Below are 25,554 nucleotides of genomic sequence, written 5' to 3' on the forward strand. Positions count from 1 at the left end.
TCTTCTACTGCCTAGGGCTTAGAATCCACATTCCTGGGCCTGGTATTCAACAGTCATTATAATCAGTCTCAACTCCTCTTTCAAGAATGAGATTCTTCTAGATATCATTGTTCCCGTTAATATCCGTATTACACTTTTGTAAGGAACGAAGGTGATAATGATGGAGAGGCAAGTGCCTGGGACACAGTAGGCCCTCAGTAAAGGCTGGTAATGATTCCTGCACTCCAAATTGTTAGCTGTTCTCTGCCTGTGTCCTGTGTCATTTCCACCTCCAAGGCTTGGATCATGCTATTTCTCCCTCTCTTTCTTATCTGAGGGCAGTTTTCAAAAAAAGCAAACTCATGACTCCTGGGCAAGTATAAACACATCAAAGATTTTGTTCAACTCATGGCTTAACTAGAGAACCAGTATGATCTATAATTGGTTCAAAGTTTTTGGGTGGCTCAATCAATTAAGCATCTGACTCTTGATCTCAGCTCAGGTCTTGACCTTAGGGTCTTAAGTTTGGGCTCCATGCTGGGTGTGAAACCTAGTTAAAAACAAACAAAGAAGCAAAGAATAAAACAAAAAACACAAACAAACAGAAACACAAAGCTCATTTGAAATCAAATGTTGATGTGTTCAAGAGAGTAGTAACATGTAATATTTGAGTTCTATATTCCACCAGACAGAAAATTCGCTGAGTATCTCCAAGGCAGAGATGTGCAAAAATTCTCTCTGTCCTTAAAGTGTTGTAAAATATCACAGCTGATCATCAAGCACAGCACCACACAGAACAATAGAACACTCCAGCAATCTGTCTTGCCTATTTCTAAATTTTGGATCATTTTCATAGCGTTCTCTACTTTGTTATCATAAACAGTCTCCAACAAGTATTGTTGATCCTAGAAGATTGTTTTTACCATGCATGGCCTGATCATTTATACAGATGCAGCAAGAATCTTAATTAACTGGAAAAGCCTCCTTGAGTTTGCTCGTGAAATCTAGATCCTAATCATATTAAGCAAGTATCAATGCCAAAGGATAAACTTCTTTTGGAAATTTTCAAAATGAATTTTGAATCAGACTTTTCAAAGCCCCTGCCATTCTTCTATCCTAGGAGTAGGAAACCAAGGCCCAAACACTTTCTCCAGTAAACTTTGCATGCTGTACCCATAAATCTCAAAGAATTTCCCTCTTCCTGAGGTCTCCAAAATTTGCCTGGGTTTCTGGACTACCTGGGAGTGGACTTCCTTACTCCCAGTGATTGGGATCCTGGAAGCCAGACATCATATTAGTTTTCTTATGAAGGTTTTGGAGACATTAGCTCCACATGTAACACCAACAATTTCTCCTTAGCAGTGGCCTGATGGTCTTTGATGAAACAACAATCACTCTCATATATCACCCTGTACATATGGCTTTGCTGCAGAATCGATTTTTCCAAGGGTATCTTTGTAAACAAGAGGACAGATTTTTATTAAACCTATGCAAATGGTTCTATCATCATGAAAGTGAATGAAACTCAGTAGAAGCATTTGCTTCTGAATTTTGAGGGTAGGTGAGGATGAGGTAATATTCAAAGACGGTTGTTGTGGGTTTACAAATACACAGTCTACTAATTCGTTTATGGAGAAAGAAATAAGGTTTCCACAAATAGCCATACAAGTAGAACATCAAACAGAACGCATCAATATTCCAAACAAATAACCACAATGGCACATCTTGAATCCGTTCACTCAGTCCTATGTCATTACTTCTCACTCTGCTGGATCTTGAGTCAGTCGTCTGATTTCCTGAGGTACATATACTTCCAGACTGAGAGTCCCAGTAGTCCTGGCTTTGTTCACTGGCACATTCTGAGCATTGAGTCAGTGCTGCCATCTTGCAAACCTGCTCTGAAGAGTCTCTTTGAGGCAACAGTAGTTCAGAGCATATCCTATAGTTTTTCCCCTGAGGCTCCTAGACTGTGACCCTCTGGTGAAGACACAAATTCTGAGTGGTCACTTTTGGAAGATCTTCGGAGAAGTCTTAGGAGCAAGCAGAGACCTGTTTGAGAAGAGGACTGAATGCTTGTGGTTCGTAACCAAATATAACATCGTGGAAGACAGTAAAAGGCTCTTTGGGGGCATGGTCCTTATTTCATGAGGGTTTGGTCAATGTTTCCTTTGAGGTTTTCAGCCTCAAGTGCACTGTCACACCTAACACCTATATCTCTTTTGTGACATGGCTGCCATTAGCCTGCAAGAGGCAGCTCTTCTTGCACATCCGTGGAGCCAGAAGACAATTTCATTAAAGCCATGTGAGTGCAGGGGTATAGATAATCCAGATCCCTTATCCTGGTAGACAGGCTGTGGAGGTGCTGAGTCTTCCTTTTCATGCAATGCCCTTTGGGGGTGGAGTGAGTGGGGAGAAACCAGGAAACCTTGAGTGATATCCACTTAAAAGAGATTGTTACAAAGTAGAAGTGACTAGTTTTATGTGGCACCAAGAGAGAAGGCTCCAGAATCCCTAACCCCCAACATGATGGTACTTGGGGGTAACGTAAGTGGGTTTCCATGAGTTCATGAATCTGGGGTCCTCTTGAGGGGATTAGTGCCCTTGTAAGAAGAGATAGCAGAGAGTTGCTTCCTTGCTCCATCATGTATGGACACGGTGAGACAGTGCCATTCGCAAATCAGGAAGTGAGCCTTTCCCAGGGAAACAAGTTGGCTGGCACATTGGGCTTGGGCTGCCCAGTCTCCAGAACTGTGAGAGATTATTTCCTGTTGTTCCTGCTCCCAGGCTGTGGTATTATGGCAGTCCACGCTGACTAAGACAGCATCTATGATGTGTAGATGAGCCTCAGGATGATAATCTATGAGACTAATATTGAGGGTTGAATTATTACTACTAACTAATACCTATTGATCACTATGGTTTGAGTACCACTTCATGTGTACAAATTTATCTGGTTTCACAATGACTGTCTGAAGTAAGTATTCCATTTTAAAATTAGGGGAGTGAGTTGCAGAGAGGTTAACTCACCCAAATGTGGCAGGCTGAATGGTGGCCCCCGAAAGATGGCCACACTCTAATCCCCAGAACCTGTGAATGTTACCTTATTCCATAAGCATTTTTGCAGGTGTGATTTAGTTAATGACTTTGAGATGGGGAGATTATTCCGGATTATCTGGGTGGGCCCCAGATGTAATCAGAAAGGTCCTTCTAAGGAGAGGCATGTAGGCAATGTGATAAAGGCAGCAGAGATTGGTGTGATGTGGCCCCAAGCCCAGGACATCTGGCAGCTTCTAGAAGATGTAAGAGGCAAGGGATGGATTCTCTCCTGGAGCCTCCAGAAAGACCCAGCTCTGCAAGACCTTGATTTTATCTCCATAAAACTAATTCCATGCTCTTGTCCTCCATAACTGTAGAAGATGAGTTTTTATTGTTTTCAGCTACTAATGTTTTGGGAATTTGTTATGGAGGCAATAGGAATCGGATCCTCCAAGGTTACAAAGACGATATGTAGAAGAAACAGGACAATGGGGGAACGATTCTTTTAAACTACTATTATTATTTCTGCAGTATTGTAATAAGTTGAGCTTTGAGATTATCTAGATCTGAGCATCAGAAAACACCCTGAGCCCCACAAGAAGACTCCTAGAGAATTCAAAGAATGTCTCTTAATGACCCCACACCTTTTGAAAATTCATTATATCCACATTTCTGTGTGTGTGTGAAATGGAAAGAATCAAAGGAGAACATAAAAAAGGAAGCTGTGGCTTTGTCCACATTTATCTCTCTGCTTCTGACTATGTGGAAGGAGCAAGATCCTGGGTGGAAAGTTGTGTTTCCAGGGTTGCAGGAGTAGACAAGCGGTGGAGAGGCCTGTGGCTCACAGCATAGGTGCAAGTGGAAGGAAGCCCTCAATGATCAGGAACGTGGCTAAGTGAACAATTCAGATATGGGGCTACACTGCTTCTATCCCGAATCTTGTAGAAGGAGATCACTCCTAACTTAGGGCTCAGGATGGGACTGATGGGGGCCACATGCTCCTTTTTGACCAATGATCACAAGGCTGTTACCATTTGAGACCCACATCTGATTTCTTGTGGCATCCATGGATTCTGTGTCAACTAGTCTCCTGTTCCCTCTAGGGAACTTAACAGCGTACCTGAGCATAATACCTGGAGAAGCAATTAGCTGACCATGAAAACATCCAAGGACAAGTTTCCCTCAAGGAATATGTAGCTTGAAATGAAACTAGGAAATGGTAGAGATATTTTGAGCAGGAAATATGATTCTAGCTCTCCTCTAGACTTTTATGTATGCAGCCTCATCAAGACCAAGTTCATGGGTATGTGACCCGTGCCGTTGCACAGGGCCCTGTACTTAGAAGGGTTTATTGTTCTATTGATGTCATCTTGAAATTCTTAATTTTTTTGTTTGTTTTTGACAAAGGGCCTGGCATATTCCTTTTGTGCCAGACTTTGCAAATTACATAGCTTGTCCCGGTCTGTGTCTTTATTGCAAGTGGGAAAACAGTTACCTGGGGCCCTCCAAGTCATTAGTACCAATAATTGGTCTAACGGTATGGACCAATAATATAGTATTAATTCAATAATTCTGAATCTAGATGCTTCCCTCCATGGGTTGCCACCCCATTGTCCACTACTTCCTGCCACATTTAGTTCTCTTAGTACCCACCTGCAAGTGTGAGCATCAACTAATCCCATGTCTCAATGTAGTGAACAAAAATATATAATCAAAAACATTATAATTTTATGATGATGCAAGAGACAATTGGAACAGCTGGTCAACCATGAGAGGTTTGACCATCTGCCTATCATCTCAAAGTTTCCAGAGCAGGTTGGAATGGATGCACTGGCTAAATCTGGGAAAATCTACCTGTGCCTGGGTCTGGGGTAGAGGAAAGTAGGAAGGTTGTAGGGGAAAGTTTGATCTCCTCCCTGGGTGCATCTTTTGTTGTCAGGTCATGCATATTTTGGGGCTTGAAAGAACCATATGAAGAAAACTAGAGAAGGTGTATGGTCATTGGAAGACTTTTTCCAGGCCACATCTTCCTTTTTTTCTCTTGGCTCCCAATGGTTTAGACACTTGGCTTTGTACCTGAAGGCTGGTGAGTTTTTAATGAGTAACTTGAGACCTTCATGAAAGACTATCATGAAAACCCATATGATACAATCACTGGGAAGTATCCCAGGCTCTAAATTTGGACACATCTAGCCAGGCATTTGAGTTTCTTCTTCCTAGAATCTCACCAGAGTCTCCCACGTCATGCAGGGAAGATGATCCAACACCATGCCTGGCTCTGTGTGCATGATTTGGGTCACTTAATAAGGGCCTTTGGGATCCACCAGTATAACCCCAAACAACAAATATAGGTTTGGAAAATTTGGTGTGACAGCAGGCACATGGAGAAAAAGCTTACACCTTGTTGAAACCAAAGCACTCCTCCAATTATAGGGCAATGTTTCTGTCTCTTTAAAGCCAAATAGTTCCTTCACTAGCTCCACCCAATCTGAGCTTCCTGTCTCAGAGGTTTAAAGGGTGCAAACACTTTTTCCTCTCAGTTAAGCAAAAGCAGCAGCTCAAACAGCTTCTTTGGAGAACACTGAGGAACTCATCAGCTCATTCAAAAGAAGGTGAGCCTGGCCTAGGGCAATAGAGCCGGGAGGGGCAGCAGGACACAGGGCTGTGCATGGGTGTGGGTCCTGGTCTGAGAGGGGACCAAATACCCTGCCAGCAGCCCAGCAAACAGGATGCTGCCACAGGGGTCCTGGGGGAGGAAGAGTGGGAGTAAGGAGATTGATTGGCCCATGTCCACACATCTCCTATTTAGCAGGACAAACTTGCTGAACAGCGTATCTTCCATCAGTTGTTGTCATGACAGAGTGAGTTCTGCCTGACACCCCATCCATTTCCCTTAGTGGGAAACTAGTGTCCTCAAGGCAGGTCTTTAGAGCTGGAAGGCAATTTAGAGACCAGTCTGTCCCAATCCCTCTTTTTTCCTGAAAGAAAATCTGAATCCCAGATGGTGTGCATGTGGTTTTATGAAATTCCCCGGGATACCCAGGTCACAAATGGCACAGGAAGCCTAGAATTCAGCTGGCTGTGTCCTTTCCAACATGTAAGAGAGAAATGGTGTGATCGATAGTGTAACAGAGGAGGTAAGGAAGGGGTGCCATGGGGGAGATATTGAGCTATTCTATAGAAAACAAATGTGTGTGAATCCCTTTGTTTGCCTTCCCTAATTCCATGGTTGCTACCAGTTCATGTTTCTGGACAGAGAGTGATCTACCTCCCCTGGCCTCCCATGATCTCTTTCTGATCCAATGTAAACAGAAATGTAGAATCAAGGACCTGAGAAGGAACCAAGAAGAGACCAGAGCTTGCAAGGGTTATGCATGAGTGTAGGGTCAGACATACTTTGCATTGGATCCCTTCTCTGCCCAAAGCCCTTTAGCGCAGTGACCTTGGGCAACGTTCTCAGCATTTCTGAGCCACATCTATTTCCTCATTTCAAAAATTAGAGTGGGGGCGCCTATCTGGCTCAGTGGGAAGAGCATGGGACTCTTGATCTCAGGGTTGTGAGTGTGAGCCTCATGCTGGGTGTAGAGATTAAATACATGTACATACACTTTAAACATTAAAATATGAAAAAGTATTACATTACTAGAATACTAAAAATTTTATCACTTCAGTAATTATTTACATATGTATGTCTGGAAGATAAAGGTCATTAAAATATTCCATAATCAGTGTTCAAAAAGCAATTAGAATTCTGGGTGTTGTATGGAAACCAATTTGACAATAAATTTCATATATTAAAAAAAATTAAAGAAACTAAAACTAAAAAAAAAAAAATTACCAGGTGTATTCCAATTCCCACATCGTCTCCTAGAATTTAAAATTGAAATCAGCTCCAAATAAGGTTCATAAATTTCGATTCTTTCATATCTCTTAAGTTTAGTTTTATAAATAAGTTTTCACCTTCCGTTTTTTTTTTGTAAATTATTTTTGGTTAAGAAATGGTTGGTCCTTTTTCCAAGAGAATTGGACAGTGTACATTTTGCTCATTAAATGCTCAAGACGTCAAATGACATGTTCTTCCAGTTTCCGTGTTTTGTATACATTTAAATTTAAGGAGAGGCTTGATCAGATTAAGATTTGCCTGGTTAGTTGGGTAGCAATATTTCATAGGTGCAGTTGTAAACGTCCATCAGAAGGCACCTTATATATTCTTCTGTCTCTTTCTGTAATGTAGCAGACAGTAATGATAGCCTAGAGTAACTTTGTTTCATTAACGGTCGCAAATTATGGTATTATAATTCTATCATTCTTTCTTCATTTATTGGATGGCATAATCGTATAAAAAGAAACTTCCCCTGAATCATACTTTCATTTCATAAGGTGTAGTTAATAAGACAAAAGGAATGCTTGATTCTTTTTTGTCCATGTTCAGACTGATGACATCATTTCCTAGTATACCCCAGAGAGAACACTTCACTTCTTTTGCGATGATGGTATTGATATGAATTCATGAACTTCAACATATTTGATGAATTTTAATCCATTGACATTATTATTCTCATTGGTATTCAAATTACCCCATCTCTGTCCAGTCAGCCTCTTCAAGTTGGCCCTGTAGTCCTTTCGGTAAGATCCAAACATTTTTTTTTTTGAAAGTGATCTCTGTACCCAATGTGGGCTAGAACTCATGAGCGTGGGATCAAGAGATGCATGCTGCATTGACAGAGCTAGCCAGGCATCCCACGGTCTGAGTAGTTTTTGATAGAATCCTCGCTTTATAGTATGACTAGATAGTCTAGGATCCACTTGAACGTTTCTTGAGCCAGATCTGGAATTGGTACATTCTCCTAAGATTCTTAATGTTTTTGGTGGGAAATGGCATTTGAAGGGCACAGTATGGGCGCTAAGGGTGTTCATTGCCACTGGGCTTGTCCTTGGGCTTCAAAACTACACATGTGCACAAAAAGCTAAGAATAGGACAGGATTCCTGAAAGCAATTTAAGATTTTCTTGACGTTTTTCCCCCCTATTTGGCCTTACACTATATCCCATTAGGACAATAGCCAATGAAGCAACTGCATTTTCAAGTTTCTTGGACCAATTCTTTGTGTGGTTTGTCTATTACACCAAATACTATGTATTGCATTTGCTTTTGATTTTTACTAGTTATCTGAAAATATAGTTTTTGTTGTATAATTATGTAAGCTATTTACAGATGTTCCTCACTATCCACAAGCAGAACGTTCCTATGAAATCTTTTATGAAACAAAATGACATAAAGCAGAGCAGCAATTACCATGAATGTACCTGGAAAAAGGGTGCGCCTTCCCAGATCTCCCCCAAATAACCTCCCTTATGTGTTTCTGATACTTTTAGACACAACTTGTTAACAGATGCACACATTCAATTGAGAGAAAGCCCACGTGCTCATCTGGCTCACAGCTCTGGTGGCTGGATGGTGAACGCCTGTGTGAGGTTCCCGGGGAAGGTGATTGGCAGCTGGCGTGGACAAGGGCCCACTCGGCCTCTCCATTAGCTCAACTGGCTGTAAAACAAATGTGGAACGCTGTATTCGTGTTCAGCTCTTTTTTGTACAAATGAAAAATCCTCTTTGAATTTATGTCAGCCGGCAACAACAGGTACACATGTAGGTCTTTCATAAAGGAAAAGAGCTGTAATTCGAACTCTCAAAAAGAAGGAAGTACATGCTTTCAAGACAAATCTATGAAATCTAAGTTTACTCAAAGTAGTTTCCAGCTTCTACCCTGCCCCCGCCTTATTCCTCCCATCCCTCTGTCAGTAACTTCTTTGGTGACGGTTCAGATGATCTGCCATTGCCTTTTCATGTGCAATTAAATATATGTTGTATTTTGTACCTGCATTTCATGTTCCTCCCCACTAGAGAAATGACAGTAAACTAAATATTATTTTCTTCACTCTGCCTTGTTTTTTGCTTAATGAAATATTCAGGAGATCTCTCCATCCCAGCTTAGTGAAGTATTTCTTATTCCTTTCTATAGTTGGATAGTACATTGCTGTGTGTATGTACCTTAGTTTATTCAACCAGACTCCTACTGGTGGGCATTTGGTAGATTTTTGGTCTTTAATTATTAGAAATAGTGATGCAGAGAATAAAATATGCCTAATCTTTTCCTGTGTTTTTGTCAGTGTAGCTCTGGGATATAAGGAAGGGGAACTTCTTCCTCTACCCTTCAAGGTCTTCCAGCTGCACTAAGAATTACATTCACTTGAGGCAGATTAATAAGACAAAAAAAAGCAGTGTGCAAAGATGCTCAGAAATGAAACTAAGACCAAGAGAGATGACCAAGGCAGGCAGTTTTTGTACTTTTTAGGCAAAGAGACGATGGATCTGTGAGGGATTGACAAAACAAGGAGAACTTAACTTTGGGAGCATCTGTTAGGGAGGAATTCTAAACAGACTTTGGGCTGGGGTAGTAAATTAGTAGAAAGTAGTGGGCTGTTTATATAGTCTTCTTGGCTCTAAATCTCCCATCCCTGGTCATGAGAGTGTCTCTTTACCTCCTGGACAGCAAGGGGACCTTTTACATGGGAGATTTGTTTCCTGCTTGCAGGGGGACAGAAGAGGGTCTTAGTAATCTTCCCACACAGGATGTGTCTTAAGGTACTTTTATATGAAATAGTCAGTATGGGGGCGCCTGGGTGGCGCAGTCGGTTAAGCGTCCGACTTCAGCCAGGTCACGATCTTGCGGTCCGTGAGTTCGAGCCCCGCGTCGGGCTCTGGGCTGATGGCTCAGAGCCTGGAGCCTGTTTCCGATTCTGTGTCTCCCTCTCTCTCTGCCCTTCCCCCGTTCATGCTCTGTCTCTCTCTGTCCCAAAAATAAATAAACGTTGAAATAGTATGCCAAAGTTGCACGTTTAGGGGTGACCTGCCCTTGACCACTACAGGCATAAATCCTAAAATTGGGACTCACAATCCAAGAATAAATGTATATGTGATTTGTATGATATTGCTAATTTCTCCCCTGTAGGTTTTAGACTGTTTTTCTATTCTCATTAGCCATGGGGAAGAGAACCTGTTTCCTCTAAACCTTTACCGACTGATTATAGCAGCAAATTTTTGCACTTTTGCCAAATCTGTAAGTGGACAAATAGTATCTCAATGTAATCTTAATTTGTTATATTTAGTTTTTTCTTTTCCTTTGTTGGGTTTATATTTCTCTACTTTAAGTGAGTGTTCATATATTTTTACACAGTTGAGGAGCATTGGCATTTCTTTTTTTTTCTTTGAACTGTTTATTCATATGTCTTTCTCCATTTTCTATCGAGCTATTGGACATTTGTCTCTGTACCTTTAGGTATTCTTTGTATAAGAGGAGAATTAACCCTCTTTGATATAGTCTGACATTCGTATTTTAATTGTACATGGTGTTCGTTGTCTCCCATTGTATTCTAGATCTTTATGTAGTCAGATGTATGAATCCTTTTCCTTACAATCTTTCAAATCTTAGAAAGAGTTGCCCCGCCCCTAGGTTACAAAGGATTGGTCTGAGTTTCTTCTAGTATTTATGTGGATTGATTTTTAGTGTTTATATTTCTAACGTATTTAGCATGTGAATGGCATGAAGACCTGGGTGCAGTTTTGTCTTTTTCTGTGTGGTTTTGTAGTTATCCCAATGCTGGTTATTAGTCCATCTTTCTCCTCATTGCTGTGAGATGCTGCCTTAGGGAAGAGAAATGTAACATGATACAATTGAACTGGATGCTCATGAATATAGTAGACCAATTTGGTCTATTTCTGAATTGTCCGTTTTTGTTTTCGGGTTCTCTATGTTCACACACTCTTCATGCTGCCTTAATTATAAGGGCTAAAATATTTTGCTATCTGGTAGAGCTGGCCCTCCCTCATCGTTCTTCTCTTTGTTGACTCTACAGGCTAATTTCCTTTCTTCATTCTTCCAAATTAAGTTTACAGTCAACTATTTTAGCTGCAGAGAAAAAAAATGGAGACAAATTTTTTAAAATTTATATTTCTATAAAATCACATTAAAGAAGCATCTATTAAAACAGTGTTGAATTTGGGGTAATGTCTGTTTTGCATCAAGGTATTTTTCTTCTTAAATCTACTAAAGGGGATGTGTTGTAACAATCGATTTTCTCATATTGAACCACCCTACTATTTCTGAAATAAATCACATTTAAGTGTGGGGTTTTACTTTTTAGTGTCTGACAATTTATTTGGGATTTTTGCATTAGTATTCGCAAATGAGACATGTCTGTAGCTTTATTTATTGGTGAAATCTTTGTTAGCCTTTGGGATCAATATCATACATATGTCATAGAAAGAACTGGAAAGATTTCTTTCTGTTTTAAGTCATCAGGAATAGTTGAAGAAAAGTTAAGTGAGATCCCCATGAAGCCATCTGGACCTGGTAGTCTTTTGTAGGGGAACTCTTTAACTACTTTATTGTTTCTTCCATGGTGATTGAATTGTTTCATCTTTTTGTCTTTATGGGACCAACATGGATAGTACACTACTGCAGGTTTTCATGGAAAACACAAAGGAGATAGGAGGAATGTGATGGTTTCCACTTACCATTGTTGACTCTTTTTCTTCTCCTTCTCTTTTTTACACCCCACAGCCACTGGTAGTGACATGGCACACCCTCAGGACAACACTCTGAGGATTGTTTTGGTGGGGAAAAGTGGAAGTGGGAAGAGCGCAACGGCAAACACCATCCTGGGGAGTAGAGTCTTTGAGTCTAGAATTGCTCCCTATACTGTCACTGCCCAATGTCAAAAAGCATCCAAGGAATGGAAGGGGAGGAAACTTGTTGTTGTTGACACCCCAGGACTCTTTCACACCAAGGAGACCCTGGAAACCACGTGCAGGGAAATCAGCCGGTGTGTCCTCTACTCCCGCCCTGGGCCCCACGCCATCATCTTGGTCCTCCAGGTGGGCCTCTACAGGGAAGAAGAGCAGAGGACTGTGGCGTTGATCAAGGCTGTCTTTGGGAAGCCAGCTTTGAAGCACATGATCGTGTTGTTCACTCGCAAAGATGACTTGGAGGAGAAGAGCCTGAGTGACTTCTTGGCAGATTCAGATGTGAAGCTAAGAAACATCATCAGCGAGTGTGGGAACCGCTATTGTGCCTTCAACAACAGAGCCTCAGAGGCCGAGAAGGAAGCTCAAGTGCAGGAGCTGGTGGAGCTGATAGAGGAGATGGTGCAGAGCAACGGAGGGGCTTACTTTACCGATGCCATTTACAAGATGCCATTTACACCTGAGAAGTTGTGTAGGTACATGGGCCCAGGGTCATGAATCATGGGGGGGGGGGGGTGTCTTGGGATTTGTCCTCATTGGGAGAGGCCCAGATAGTCGCATGATGCTGTTGTGTAGGAGGCATTGAATTGAGACAATCTGGGACTTCTTATCCATAAAGGTACTGGGGCACATGGGGATTGTGGTTTTTTGGGGTCTGTTTGTGTTTGGGTTTTCTCCAAGACATAGATCTTGATCGTGGCAGAATCAGGCCCACACACTTTTCCACTGACTGATTTTCATATATTAAGGAAACATTTTTGCTGATTAAGAGAAAATAGTCCTTTTGTGCAGTGTTGGTATTCTGTAAGAGCGAGGGATTGATTCTTGCTACTGGGACAGGGGCCCGCTTTACCTCAGAGCCCCCAACTCATGGCACCCTGATAGTCTGCCTTTTTGCCTTCAGAGTTCAGGAGGCCTTAACCGCACTCCCAGGCCTTAAATTCCTGTTGTCTCCTTAAAAGAAACAATTGTTACTTTTTGTTTTGGTGTTGTATATTTGTTTCCAAAAAGAGAATTCTTTAGAGGACTGAAATCTAAATTCTGAGAAAGCCCCAAGCTCTCTCTCATCAGGGAGACCCGGGGTCTGTCTGGGCCAGAAATGTGGCGGGAATGAGGAAGAACGTAGTCTAGAAGACTTGCCCGCTCACACTGTGCCACAGAAGGGGAGACCTTTGGGTTTCTCAGAGGATGGGACAAGAACACAGGCAGGGGCAAGGTGGAGGGGACATACTGGATACCTAGCACTACATGACAGGTCGTCCAAACTGCAGTTGAAACAGCTGAGACATGGATTGTGTGGTAGCTCCGGGAGTCCAAAGTCAAGATGCCAGCAGAGGCGTGCGCTCTCTGAGGCCTTGAGGGGAGGACCTTGCTTGCTTCTTCCTGGGCTCTGCTGGCAGCTGGCCATCTTGGTGCTCCTTGGCTGGCAGATAGGCCACCACTCTCTTTCCTCATGCATTTCATTAGAAGCAGCAAGGAGAAACCAGGCTGCACCTTCCACACTGTTCTCGTAATTCTCCTCAGCTAAATATTCAAGTTCATCACTTACATGGTCTGCTGTCCACCCAGCAGCCCACCTCAGTTTAGCCCACCTCCCTCCCCCCTGCCCCCTGCCATTTTATAGCAAGTGCCATCATCCCTCCAATGTCCAGTAGCGTGGTCCCCACCTTCTCTGGGACCTCACCAGAAAGTAACCTGGATGTTCATCCTACCACCGACATCCTCTTAGGCCTTTCTTTTTATCATATACCTCAGAATTCTTTGAGCCTCCATGCATTACTCAATTTCAAAACGACTGGTAATTACCAGAGCAGGACCCTACTTCTTGTCCTTAAAATCTATATTAGTTCCCCCAGGAGCTGCTGTAACAAATGACCACAAACTGTTGCTTAAAGAGCAGAAGCTTACTGTCTCATTGTTATGGCTACTGTCTCACTGGCACAGGCTACAAGTGCCAAACCGAGACGTTCCCAGGGCCATACTCGCCATGAAGGCTCTGGGGAAGGATCCTACTTTGCTGCTTCTAATCTTCTGGTGCAAGCTGTCGTGCTTTGTTCTTTGCCTTCTAGGTGCTTCGCTCCAATCTCTGCCTCTTTTGTCACATGGTGTTCTCTGTGTGTATCCGTGTGTAAACTTCCCTCACTGTGAATGAAACGATTCCAGGCATTGGAGTAGGGGTCAACCTTAACTTCATGACATGACATCACAGAGAGCGTGCTCCAAGAAGGTCACATTCTCAGGTATCAGGAGTTAGGACTTCTTTAGGAGGACACAATACAACCTAAGATGGATGGTAAGAGAGGGACAGTGTGTGCAGTGTGAGGGTACAGTACCCCTGATCTCTTCCTCTCCAGTCCTAGTTGCAGTTACCAGGTTAAGGCCATTGGGATAGTTTGTGTAGGTCTCTGCTTCTTGGAAATCTTCTACTGCCTAGGGCTTAGAATCCACATTCCTTGGCCTGGTATTCAACAGTCATTATAATCAGTCTCAAATCCTCTTCCAAGAATGAGATTCTTCTAGATATCATTGTTCCTGTTAATATCTGTTTACACTTTTGTAAGGAACGAAGGTGATAATGATGGAGAGGCAAGTGCCTGGGACACAGTAGGCCCTCAGTAAAGGCTGGTAATGATTCCTGCACTCCAAATTGTTAGCTGTTCTCTGCCTGTGTCCTGTGTCATTTCCACCTCCAAGGCTTGGATCATGCTATTTCTCCCTCTCTTTCTTATCTGCAGTTTTCAAAAAAAGCAAACTCATGACTCCTGGGCAAGTATAAACACATCAAAGATTTTGTTCAACTCATGGCTTAACTAGAGAACCAGTATGATCTATAATTGGTTCAAAGTTTTTGGGTGGCTCAATCAATTAAGCATCTGACTCTTGATCTCAGCTCAGGTCTTGACCTTAGGGTCTTAAGTTTGGGCTCCATGCTGGGTGTGAAACCTAGTTAAAAACAAACAAAGAAGCAAAGAATAAAACAAAAAACACAAACAAACAGAAACACAAAGCTCATTTGAAATCAAATGTTGATGTGTTCAAGAGAGTAGTAACATGTAATTTTTGAGTTCTATATTCCACCAGACAGAAAATTCGCTGAGTATCTCCAAGGCAGAGATGTGCAAAAATTCTCTCTGTCCTTAAAGTGTTGTAAAATATCACAGCTGATCATCAAGCACAGCACCACACAGAACAATAGAACACTCCAGCAATCTGTCTTGCCTATTTCTAAATTTTGGATCATTTTCATAGCGTTCTCTACTTTGTTATCATAAACAGTCTCCAACAAGTATTGTTGATCCTAGAAGATTGTTTTTACCATGCATGGCCTGATCATTTATACAGATGCAGCAAGAATCTTAATTAACCGGAAAAGCCTCCTTGAGTTTGCTCGGGAAATCTAGAGCCTAATCATATTAAGCAAGTATCAATGCCAAAGGATAAACTTCTTTTGGAAATTTTCAAAATGAATTTTGAATCAGACTTTTCAAAGCCCCTGCCATTCTTCTATCCTAGGAGTAGGAAACCAAGGCCCAAACACTTTCTCCAGTAAACTTTGCATGCTGTACCCATAAATCTCAAAGAATTTCCCTCTTCCTGAGGTCTCCAAAATTTGCCTGGGTTTCTGGACTACCTGGGAGTGGACTTCCTTACTCCCAGTGATTGGGATCCTGGAAGCCAGACATCATATTAGTTTTCTTATGAAGGTTTTGGAGACATTAGCTCCACATGTAACACCAACAATTGCTCCTTAGCAGTGGTCTGATGGTCTTTGTTTAAACAACAATCATTCTCAAATATCACACTGTACATATGGCCTTGCTGCAGAATCGATTTTTCCAAGGGTATCTTTGTAAACAAGAGGACAGAATTTTATTAAACCAATGCAAATGGTTCTATCATCATGAAAGTGAATTAAACTTAGTAGAAGCATTTGTTTCTGAATTTTGAGGGTAGGTGAAGATGAGGTAATATTTAAAGACGGTTGTTGTGGGTTTACAAATACACAGTCTACTAATTCGTTTAAGGAGAAAGAAATAAGGTTTCCACACATAGCCGTACAAGTAGAACATCAAACAGAACGCATCAATATTCCAAACAAATAACCACAATGGCACATCTTGAATCCGTTCACTCAGTCCTATGTCATTACTTCTCACTCTGCTGGATCTTGAGTCAGTCGTCTGATTTCCTGAGGTACATATGCTTCCAGACTGAGAGTCCCAGTAGTCCTGGCTTTGCTCACTGGCACATTCTGAGCATTGAGTCAGTGCTGCCATCTTGCAAACCTGCTCTGAAGAGTCTCTTTGAGGCAACAGTAGTTCAGAGCACGTCCTACAGTTTTTCCCCTGAAGCTCCAAGACTGTGACCCTCTGGTGAAGACACAACTTCTGAGTGGTCACTTTTGGTAGATCTTTGGAGAAGCCTTAGGAGGAAGCAGAGACCTGTTTGAGAACAGCACTGAATGGTTGTGGTTCATAACCGAATACAACATCGTGGAAGACAGTAAAAGGCTCTTTGGGGGCATGGTCCTTATTTCATGAGGGTTTGGTCAATGTTTCCTTTGAGGGATTCAGCCTCAAGTGCACTGTCACACCTAACACCTATATCTCTTTTGTGACATGGCTGCCATTAGCCTGCAAGAGGCAGCTCTTCTTGCACATCCGTGGAGCCAGAAGACAATTTCATTAAAGCCATGTGAGTGCAGGGGTATAGATAATCCAGGTCCTTTATCCTGGTAGACAGGCTGTGGAGGTGCTGAGTCTTCCTTTTCATGCAATGCCCTTTGGGGGTGGAGTGAGTGTGGAGAAACCAGGAAACCTTGAGTGATATCCACGTAAAAGAGATTGTTACAAAGTAGAAGTGACTAGTTTTATGTGGCACCAAGAGAGAAGGCTCCAGAATCCTTAAGCCCCAACATGATGGTACTTGGGGGTAACGTAAGTGGGTTTCCATGAGTTCATGAATCTGGGGTCCTCTTGAGGGGATTAGTGACCTTGTAAGAAGAGATAGCAGAGAGTTGCTTCCTTGCTCCATCATGTATGGACACGGTGAGACAGTGCCATTCGCAAATCAGGAAGTGAGCCTTTCCCAGGGAAACAAGTTGGCTGGCACATTGGGCTTGGGCTGCCCAGTCTCCAGAACTGTGAGAGATTAATTCCTGTTGTTCCTGCTCCCAGGCTGTGGTATTATGGCAGTCCACGCTGACTAAGACAGCACCTATGATGTGTAGATGAGCCTCAGGATGATAATCTATGAGAATAACATTGAGGGTTGAATTATTACTACTAACTAATACCTATTGATCACTATGGTTTGAGTACCACTTCATGTGTACAAATTTATCTGGTTTCACAATGACTGTCTGAAGTAAGTATTCCATTTTAAAATTAGGGGAGTGAGTTGCAGAGAGGTTAACTCACCCAAATGTGGCAGGCTGAATGGTGGCCCCCGAAAGATGGCCACACTCTAATCCCCAGAACCTGTGAATGTTACCTTATTCCATAAGCATTTTTGCAGGTGTGATTAAGTTAATGACTTTGAGATGGGGAGATTATTCCGGATTATCTGGGTGGGCCCAGATGTAATCAGAAAGGTCCTTCTAAGGAGAGGCATGTAGGCAATGTGATAAAGGCAGCAGAGATTGGTGTGATGTGGCCTCAAGCCCAGGACATCTGGCAGCTTCTAGAAGATGTAAGAGGCAAGGGATGGATTCTCTCCTGGAGCCTCCAGAAAGACCCAGCTCTGCAAGACCTTGATTTTATCTCCATAAAACTAATTCCATGCTCTTGTCCTCCATAACTGTAGAAGATGAGTTTTTATTGTTTTCAGCTACTAATGTTTTGGGAATTTGTTATGGAGGAAATAGGAAACAGATCCACCAAGGTTCCAAAGACGATATGTAGAAGAAATAGGACAATGGGGGAACGATTCTTTTAAACTACTATTATTATTTCTGCAGTATTGTAATAAGTTGAGCTTTGAGATTATCTAGATCTGAGCATCAGAAAACACCCTGAGCCCCACAAGAAGACTCCTAGAGAATTCAAAGAATGTCTCTTAATGACCCCACACCTTTTGAAAATTCATTATATCCACATTTCTGTGTGTGTGTGTGAAATGGAAAGAATCAAAGGAGAACATAAAAAAGGAAGCTGTGGCTTTGTCCACATTTATCTCTCTGCTTCTGACTATATGGAAGGAGCAAGATCCTGGGTGGAAAGTTGTGTTTCCAGGGTTGCAGGAGTAGACAAGCGGTGGAGAGGCCTGTGGCTCACAGCATAGGTGCAAGTGGAAGGAAGCCCTCAATGATCGGGAGCGTGGCTAAGTGAACAATTCAGATATGGGGCTACACTGCTTCTATCCCGAATCTTGTAGAAGGAGATCACTCCTAACTTAGGGCTCAGGATGGGACTGATGGGGGCCACATGCTCCTTTTTGACCAATGATCACAAGGCTGTTACCATTTGAGACCCGCATCTGATTTCTTGTGGCATCCATGGATTCTGTGTCAACTAGTCTCCTGTTCCCTCTAGGGAACTTAACAGCGTACCTGAGCATAATACCTGGAGAAGCAATTAGCTGACCATGAAAACATCCAAGGACAAGTTTCCCTCAAGGAATATGTAGCTTGAAATGAAACTAGGAAATGGTAGAGATATTTTGAGCAGGAAATATGATTCTAGCTCTCCTCTAGACTTTTATGTATGCAGCCTCATCAAGACCAAGTTCATGGGTATGTGACCCGTGCCGTTGCACAGGGCCCTGTACTTAGAAGGGTTTATTGTTCTATTGATGTCATCTTGAAATTCTTAATTTTTTTGTTTGTTTTTGACAAAGGGCCTGGCATATTCCTTTTGTGCCAGACTTTGCAAATTACATAGCTTGTCCCGGTCTGTGTCTTTATTGCAAGTGGGAAAACAGTTACCTGGGGCCCTCCAAGTCATTAGTACCAATAATTGGTCTAACGGGGGCGCCTGGGTGGCGCAGTCGGTTAAGCGTCCGACTTCAGCCAGGTCACGATCTCGCGGTCCGTGAGTTCGAGCCCCGCGTCGGGCTCTGGGCTGATGGCTCAGAGCCTGGAGCCTGTTTCCGATTCTGTGTCTCCCTCTCTCTCTGCCCCTCCCCCATTCATGCTCTGTCTCTCTCTGTCCCAAAAATAAATAAAAAACGTTGAAAAAAAAAATAATTGGTCTAACGGTATGGACCAATAATATAGTATTAATTCAATAATTCTGAATCTAGCTGCTTCCCTCCATGGGTTGCCACCCCATTGTCCACTACTTCCTGCCACATTTAGTTCTCTTAGTACCCACCTTCAAGTGTGAGCATCAAGTAATCCCATGTCTCAATGTAGTGAACAAAAACATATAATCAAAAACATTATAATTTTATGGTGATGCAAGAGACAATTGGAACAGCTGGTCAACCAAGAGAGGTTTGACCATCTGCCTATCATCTCAAAGTTTCCAGAGCAGGTTGGAATGGATGCACTGGCTAAATCTGGGAAAATCTACCTGTGCCTGGGTCTGGGGTAGAGGAAAGTAGGAAGGTTGTAGGGGAAAGTTTGATCTCCTCCCTGGGTGCATCTTTTGTTGTCAGGTCATGCATATTTTGGGGCTTGAAAGAACCATATGAAGAAAACTAGAGAAGGTGTATGGTCATTGGAAGACTTTTTCCAGGCCACATCTTCCTTTTTTTCTCTTGGCTCCCAATGGTTTAGACACTTGGCTTTGTACCTGAAGGCTGGTGAGTTTTTAATGAGTAACTTGAGACCTTCATGAAAGACTATCATGAAAACCCATATGATACAATCACTGGGAAGTATCCCAGGCTCTAAATTTGGACACATCTAGCCAGGCATTTGAGTTTCTTCTTCCTAGAATCTCACCAGAGTCTCCCACGTCATGCAGGGAAGATGATCCAACACCATGCCTGGCTCTGTGTGCATGATTTGGGTCACTTAATAAGGGCCTTTGGGATCCACCAGTATAACCCCAAACAACAAATATAGGTTTGGAAAATTTGGTGTGACAGCAGGCACATGGAGAAAAAGCTTACACCTTGTTGAAACCAAAGCACTCCTCCAATTATAGGGCAATGTTTCTGTCTCTTTAAAGCCAAATAGTTCCTTCACTAGCTCCACCCAATCTGAGCTTCCTGTCTCAGAGGTTTAAAGTGTGCAAACTTTAAAAAAAAAATTCATGAACTTCAACATATTATGTATTTCAATCCATTGAAATTATTATTCTCATTGGTACTCAAATTACCCCATCTCTGTCCAGTCAGCCTCTTCAAGTTGGCCCTGTACTCCTTTTGGTAAGATCCAAACATTTTTTTTGAAAGTGATCTCTGCACCCAATGTGGAGCTAGAACTCATGAACGTGGGATCAAGAGATGCATGCTGCATTGACAGAGCTAGCCAGGCATCCCACGGTCTGAGTAGTTTTTGATAGAATCCTCGCTTTATAGTATGACTAGATAGTGTAGGATCCACTTGCACGTTTCTTGGTCCAGATCTGGAATTGGTACATTCTCCTAAGATTCTTAATGTTTTTGGTGGGAAATGAATGGCATTTGAAGGGCACAGTATGGGCGCTAAGGGTGTTCATTGCCACTGGGCTTGTCCTTGGGCTTCAAAACTACACATGTGCACAAAAAGCTAAGAATAGGACAGGATTTCTGAAAACAATTTAAGATTTTCTTGACGTTTTTTCCCCCCTATTTGGCCTTACACTATATCCCATTAGGACAATAGCCAATGAAGCAACTACATTTTCAAGTTTCTTGGACCAATTCTTTGTGGTTTGTCTATTACACGAAATACTATGTATTGCATTTGCTTTTGATTTTTACTAGTTATCTGAAAATATAGTTTTTGTTGTATAATTATGTAAGCTATTTACAGATGTTCCTCACTATCCACAAGCAGAATGTTCCTATGAAATCTTTTATGAAACAAAATGACATAAAGGAGAGCAGCAATTACCATCAATGTACATGGAAAAAGGGTGCGCCTTCCCAGATCTCCCCCAAATAACCTCCCTTATGTGTTTCTGATACTTTTAGACACAACTTGTTAACAGATGCACACATTCAATTGAGAGAAAGCCCACGTGCTCATCTGGCTCACAGACTGGTGACTGGATGGTGAACCCCTGTGTGAGGTTCCCGGGGAAGGTGATTGGCAGCTGGCGTGGACAAGGGCCCACTCGGCCTCTCCATTAGCTCAACTGGCTGTAAAACAAATGTGGAACGCTGTATTCGTGTTCAGCTCTTTTTTGTACAAATGAAAAATCCTCTTTGAATTTATGTCAGCCGGCAACAACAGGTACACATGTGGGTCTTTCATAAAGGAAAAGAGGTGTAATTCGAACTCTCAAAAAGAAGGAAGTACATGCTTTCAAGACAAATCTATGAAATCTAAGTATACTCAAAGTAATTTCCAGCTTCTACCCTGCCCCTGCCTTATTCCTCCCATCCCTCTGTCAGCAATTTCTTTGGTGGCAGTTCAGATGATCTGCCTTTACTTTATCATGTGCCTGAAATATATGTTGTATTTTGTACCTACAGTTCATGTTCCTCCCCATTAGAGAAATGACAGTAAAGTAAATATTATTTTCTTCACTTTGTCTTTTTTTTTTTTCTTAATGAAATATCCTGGAGATCTCTCCATTCCGGCATAGAGAGGTATTTCTTATTCCTTTCTACAGTTGGATAGACATTGCTGTGTGTATGTACCTTAGTTTATTCAACCAGACTCCTACTGGTGGGTATTTGGTGGATTTTTTGTCTTTAATTATTACAAATAGTGACACAGAGAATAAACATATGCCTAAACTTTTCCTGTGTTTTTGTCAGTGTAGCTCTGGGACATAAGGAAAGGGAACTTCTTCCTCTACCCTTCAAGGTCTTACAGCTGCCCTAAGAATTACATTCACTTGAGGCAGATTAGCAAGAGAAAAAAAAGCAGTGTGCACAGATGCTCAGTAATGAAACTAAGATGAAGGGAAATGACCAAGGCAGGCAGTTTTTATACTTTTTAGGCAAAGAGACGATGGATCTGTGAGGGATTGACAAAACAAGGAAAACTTAACTTTGGGAGCATCTGTTAGGGAGGAATTCTAAAGAGACTTTGGGCTGGGGTAGTAAAATAGTGGAAAGTAGTGGGCTGTTTATACAGTCTTCTTGGCTCTAGATCTCCCATCCCTGGACATAAGGGTGTCTCTTTACCTCCTGGGACAGGAAGGACACCTTTTACATGGGAGAATTTGTTTCCTGCTTGCAGGAGGACAGAAGAGGGTCTTAGTAATCTTCCCACATAGGTTGGGTCTTAAGTTACTTTCACTTAAAATAGTATGCTGGGGCGCCTGGGTGTCTCAGTAGTTGAGAGTCCGTCTTCGCTCCGGTCATGATCTCACAGTTCCTGGGTTCCCAGCGTCAGGCTCTGTGCTAACAGCTTGTTGAGAGCCTGGAGCCTGCTTCAGATTCTGTGTCTCCTTCTCTCTCTGCCCCTCCCCCACTCATGCTTTGTCTCACTCTGTTTCTCCAAAATAAATAAATGTAAAAAAATTAAAAAAGAAATAGCATGCCAAAATTGCACGTTTAACAGTGAGCTGCCCTGACTACTACAGGCATAAGTCCTAAAATTGGGATTTAGAATCCAATAAATGTATATGTAATTTGTACGATATTGCCAATTTCTCCTCTGTATGTTTTAGACTGTTTTTCAATTTCATTAGCCATGGAGAAGAGAACCTGTTTCCTCTAAACCTTTACTGACTGATTATAGCAGCAAATTTTTTGATTTTTGCCAAATCGGTAGGTGGAGAAATAGTATCTCAGTGTAATTTTAATTTACTATATTTAGTTATTTTCTTTTCCTATGTCGGATTTATTTTTCTCTACTTTAAGTGAGTGTTCATGTATTTTTACATAGTTCAGGAGCATTGGCATTTCTTTTTTTTCTTTGAACTGTTTATTCGTATGTCTTGCTCCATTTTCTATCGAGCTATTGGACATTTGTCTCTCTACTTTTAGGTATTCTTTGTATAAGAAGAGAATTAACCCTCTTTGATATAGTCTGACATTCATATTTTAATTGTGATGCTCCTTGACTCCCATTGTCTTTTAGGTCTTTATGCAGTCAGATGTATGAATCCTTTTCTTTACAATCTTTCAGCTCTTAGAAATAGTTGCCCGCCCCTAGGTTACAAAGGATTGGTCTGAGTTTCTTCTAGTATTTATGTGGATTGATTTTTAATGTTATGTTTCTAATGTATTTAGCATGTGAATGGCATGAAGACGTGGGTGCAGTTTTGTCTTTTTCTGTGTGGTTTTGTAGTTATCCCAATGCTGGTTATTAGTCCATCTTTCTCCCCATTGCTGTGAGAGGCTGCCTTATGGATGATAAATGTAACGTAATACAATTGCACTGGATACTCATGAATATAGTAGACCAATTTGGTCTATCTCTGAATTGTCTGTTTTTGTTTTCCGTTCTGTCTCTGTTCACACACATGTCATACTGCCTTAATTATAGGGGCTAAAATATTTTACTCTCTGGTAGAGATGGCCCTCCCTCATCGTTCTTCTCTTTGTTGACTCTACAGGCTAATTTTCTTTCTTCATTCATCCAAATGAAGTTTATAGTCAACTATTTTAGCTGCAGAGAAAAAATGGTGACAAATTTCTTAAAATTTATATTTCTATAAAATCACGTTAAAGAAGTATCTATTAAAACAGCATTGAATTTGGGGAAATGTCTGTTCTGCATCAAAGTGTTTTTCTTCTTAACTCTACTAAAGAGGATGTATTGTAATAATCCATTTTCTCATATTGAACCACCGTAGTATTTCTGAAATAAATCACATGTAATTGTGGGGTATTACTTTTTAGTGTCTGACAATTTATTTGGGATTTTTGCATTAGTATTCGCAAATGAGACATGTCTGTAGCTTTATTTATTGGTGAAATCTTTGTTAGCCTTTGGGATCAATATCATACTTGTGGTATAGAATGAACAGGAAAGATTTCCTTCTGTTTTAAGTCATCAGGAATAGTTTAAGAAAGGTTTAAGTGAGATCCCCATGAAACCATCTGGACCTGGTACTGTTTTGTAGGGGAACTCTTTAACTACTTTATTGTTTCTTCCATGGTGATTGAATTGTTTCATCTTTTTGTCTATATGGGACCAACATGGATAGTACACTACTGCAGGTTTTCATGGAGAAACACAAAGGAGATAGGAGGAATGTGATGGTTTCCACTTACCTTCATTGACTCTTTTTCTTCTCCTTCCCTTTTTTACGACATGGCAGACCCTCAGGACAACACTCTGAGGATTGTTTTGGTGGGGAAAACTGGAAGTGGGAAGAGCGCAACGGCAAACACCATCCTGGGGAGTAGAGTCTTTGAGTCTAGAGTTGCTCCACATGCTGTCACCTCCAGCTGTCAAAGAGCATCCCAGGAATGGAAGGGGAGGAAACTTGTTGTTGTTGACACCCCAGGGCTCTTTGACACCAAGGAGACCCTGGATACCACGTGCAGGGAAATCAGCCAGTGCGTCCTCTACTCCTGCCCTGGGCCTCACGCCATCGTCTTGGTCCTCCCGCTGGGCCGCTACACAGATGAAGAGCAGAAGACCGTGGCATTGATCAAGTATGTCTTTGGGAAGCCAGCCTTGAGGCACATGATCATGTTGTTCACTGGCAAAGATAACTTGGAGGGGCAGAGCCTAAGTGACTTCTTAGCAGATGCAGATGTGAAGCTAAGAAACATCATCAGCGAGTGTGGGAACCGCTACTGTGCCTTCAACAACAGAGCCTCAGAGGCCGAGAAGGAAGCTCAAGTGCAGGAGCTGGTGGAGCTGATAGAGGAGATGGTACACAGCAACGGAGGGGATTACTTTACTGATGCCATTTACAAGGACACAGAGAAGAGGCTGAATCAACGGGAAGAAGACCTGAAGAAGATCTATACCGATCAATTAAATAATGAAATTAAACTAGTAGAAAAGGAATATGCTGATAAATCACAGGAAGAACGGGAGGAAAAAATAAAATGGCTAAAGAGGATTTATGATGAACAATTAAAAAACATCAGGGAAGAAGCTGAGAAGGGCATATTTGAACATGTTTTAGATTGGATTAGGAGGGTGCTTTCAAAAACATGGCATATGTTCTGGTAGTAAAGATCATTTCATTTTTTCTTTTGAATTTACGATGATTTGCAATAGTGGTAGGTTGTAGTTTCCATAGACAGCTGTGACAGTAGCTTCTACTTATGCTTCCTATAAGCTGACCCTGTTACTCCTGCCACTGAGTTGTGGGGCCTGTGTCCTCTACCTTGGAACTGACCAGATCTGGGACTGTTTCAATTAATAGCAGATGATTGAAGTAACACCTTGTGACTCTAAGGTTACATGTGGGCAATGCTACCTTGCCCTGTTGGAGTTCTTGCCCTTGGAACTTGACTGCCATGTTGTGAGAAAGCCTAGGCTGCCTCTTGAGAGGCCCCCATGCAGAGGGCCTGAAGTCACTGGCCCACTTCCCAGCTCACCTTTCATTTGTGACTCACACCAACTTGCCCGCCATGCAAATGAGGCAACACAGAAGCGGGCCCTCCAGCAGCCCCGCCATCTCAGTTGAAGTTGCAGAAAGCAAAGATGAGCCCTTCCCACTGAGTCCTGCCCAAATTGCAGCTTTATGAGAACAAATAAATGATGGTTTTTGTTTTTAA

At 41.9% G+C, this 25,554-nt stretch overlaps 1 protein-coding gene across 9 annotated transcripts; it reads left to right on the forward strand.

Annotated features, from left to right (window-relative positions):
- The first annotated feature begins 4,793 nt into the window (after positions 1-4,793).
- On the forward strand, positions 4,794-25,554 carry LOC125149235 (GTPase IMAP family member 7-like). Of its 9 annotated transcripts, none has more exons than XR_007145875.1 (4): positions 5,527-5,627; positions 11,636-12,289; positions 14,252-15,782; positions 17,867-17,877. XR_007145875.1 is itself a non-coding variant. In XM_047828072.1 (3 exons), exons 2-3 carry the CDS (start codon positions 11,650-11,652, stop codon positions 25,001-25,003), a joined length of 1,509 nt encoding a protein of 502 aa, XP_047684028.1. In that variant the 5' UTR covers positions 5,527-5,627; positions 11,636-11,649; the 3' UTR covers positions 25,004-25,554. The 9 variants fall into 9 exon arrangements, 7 of the variants coding, with proteins under 7 accessions (XP_047684044.1, XP_047684028.1, XP_047684052.1 ...); XR_007145878.1 differs by having other exon boundaries at positions 14,252-14,751; XM_047828072.1 differs by lacking the exons at positions 14,252-15,782; positions 17,867-17,877 and adding an exon at positions 24,135-25,554.

Source organism: Prionailurus viverrinus, chromosome A2 (assembly GCF_022837055.1).
Source record: "Prionailurus viverrinus isolate Anna chromosome A2, UM_Priviv_1.0, whole genome shotgun sequence".
NCBI lineage: Eukaryota > Metazoa > Chordata > Mammalia > Carnivora > Felidae > Prionailurus > Prionailurus viverrinus.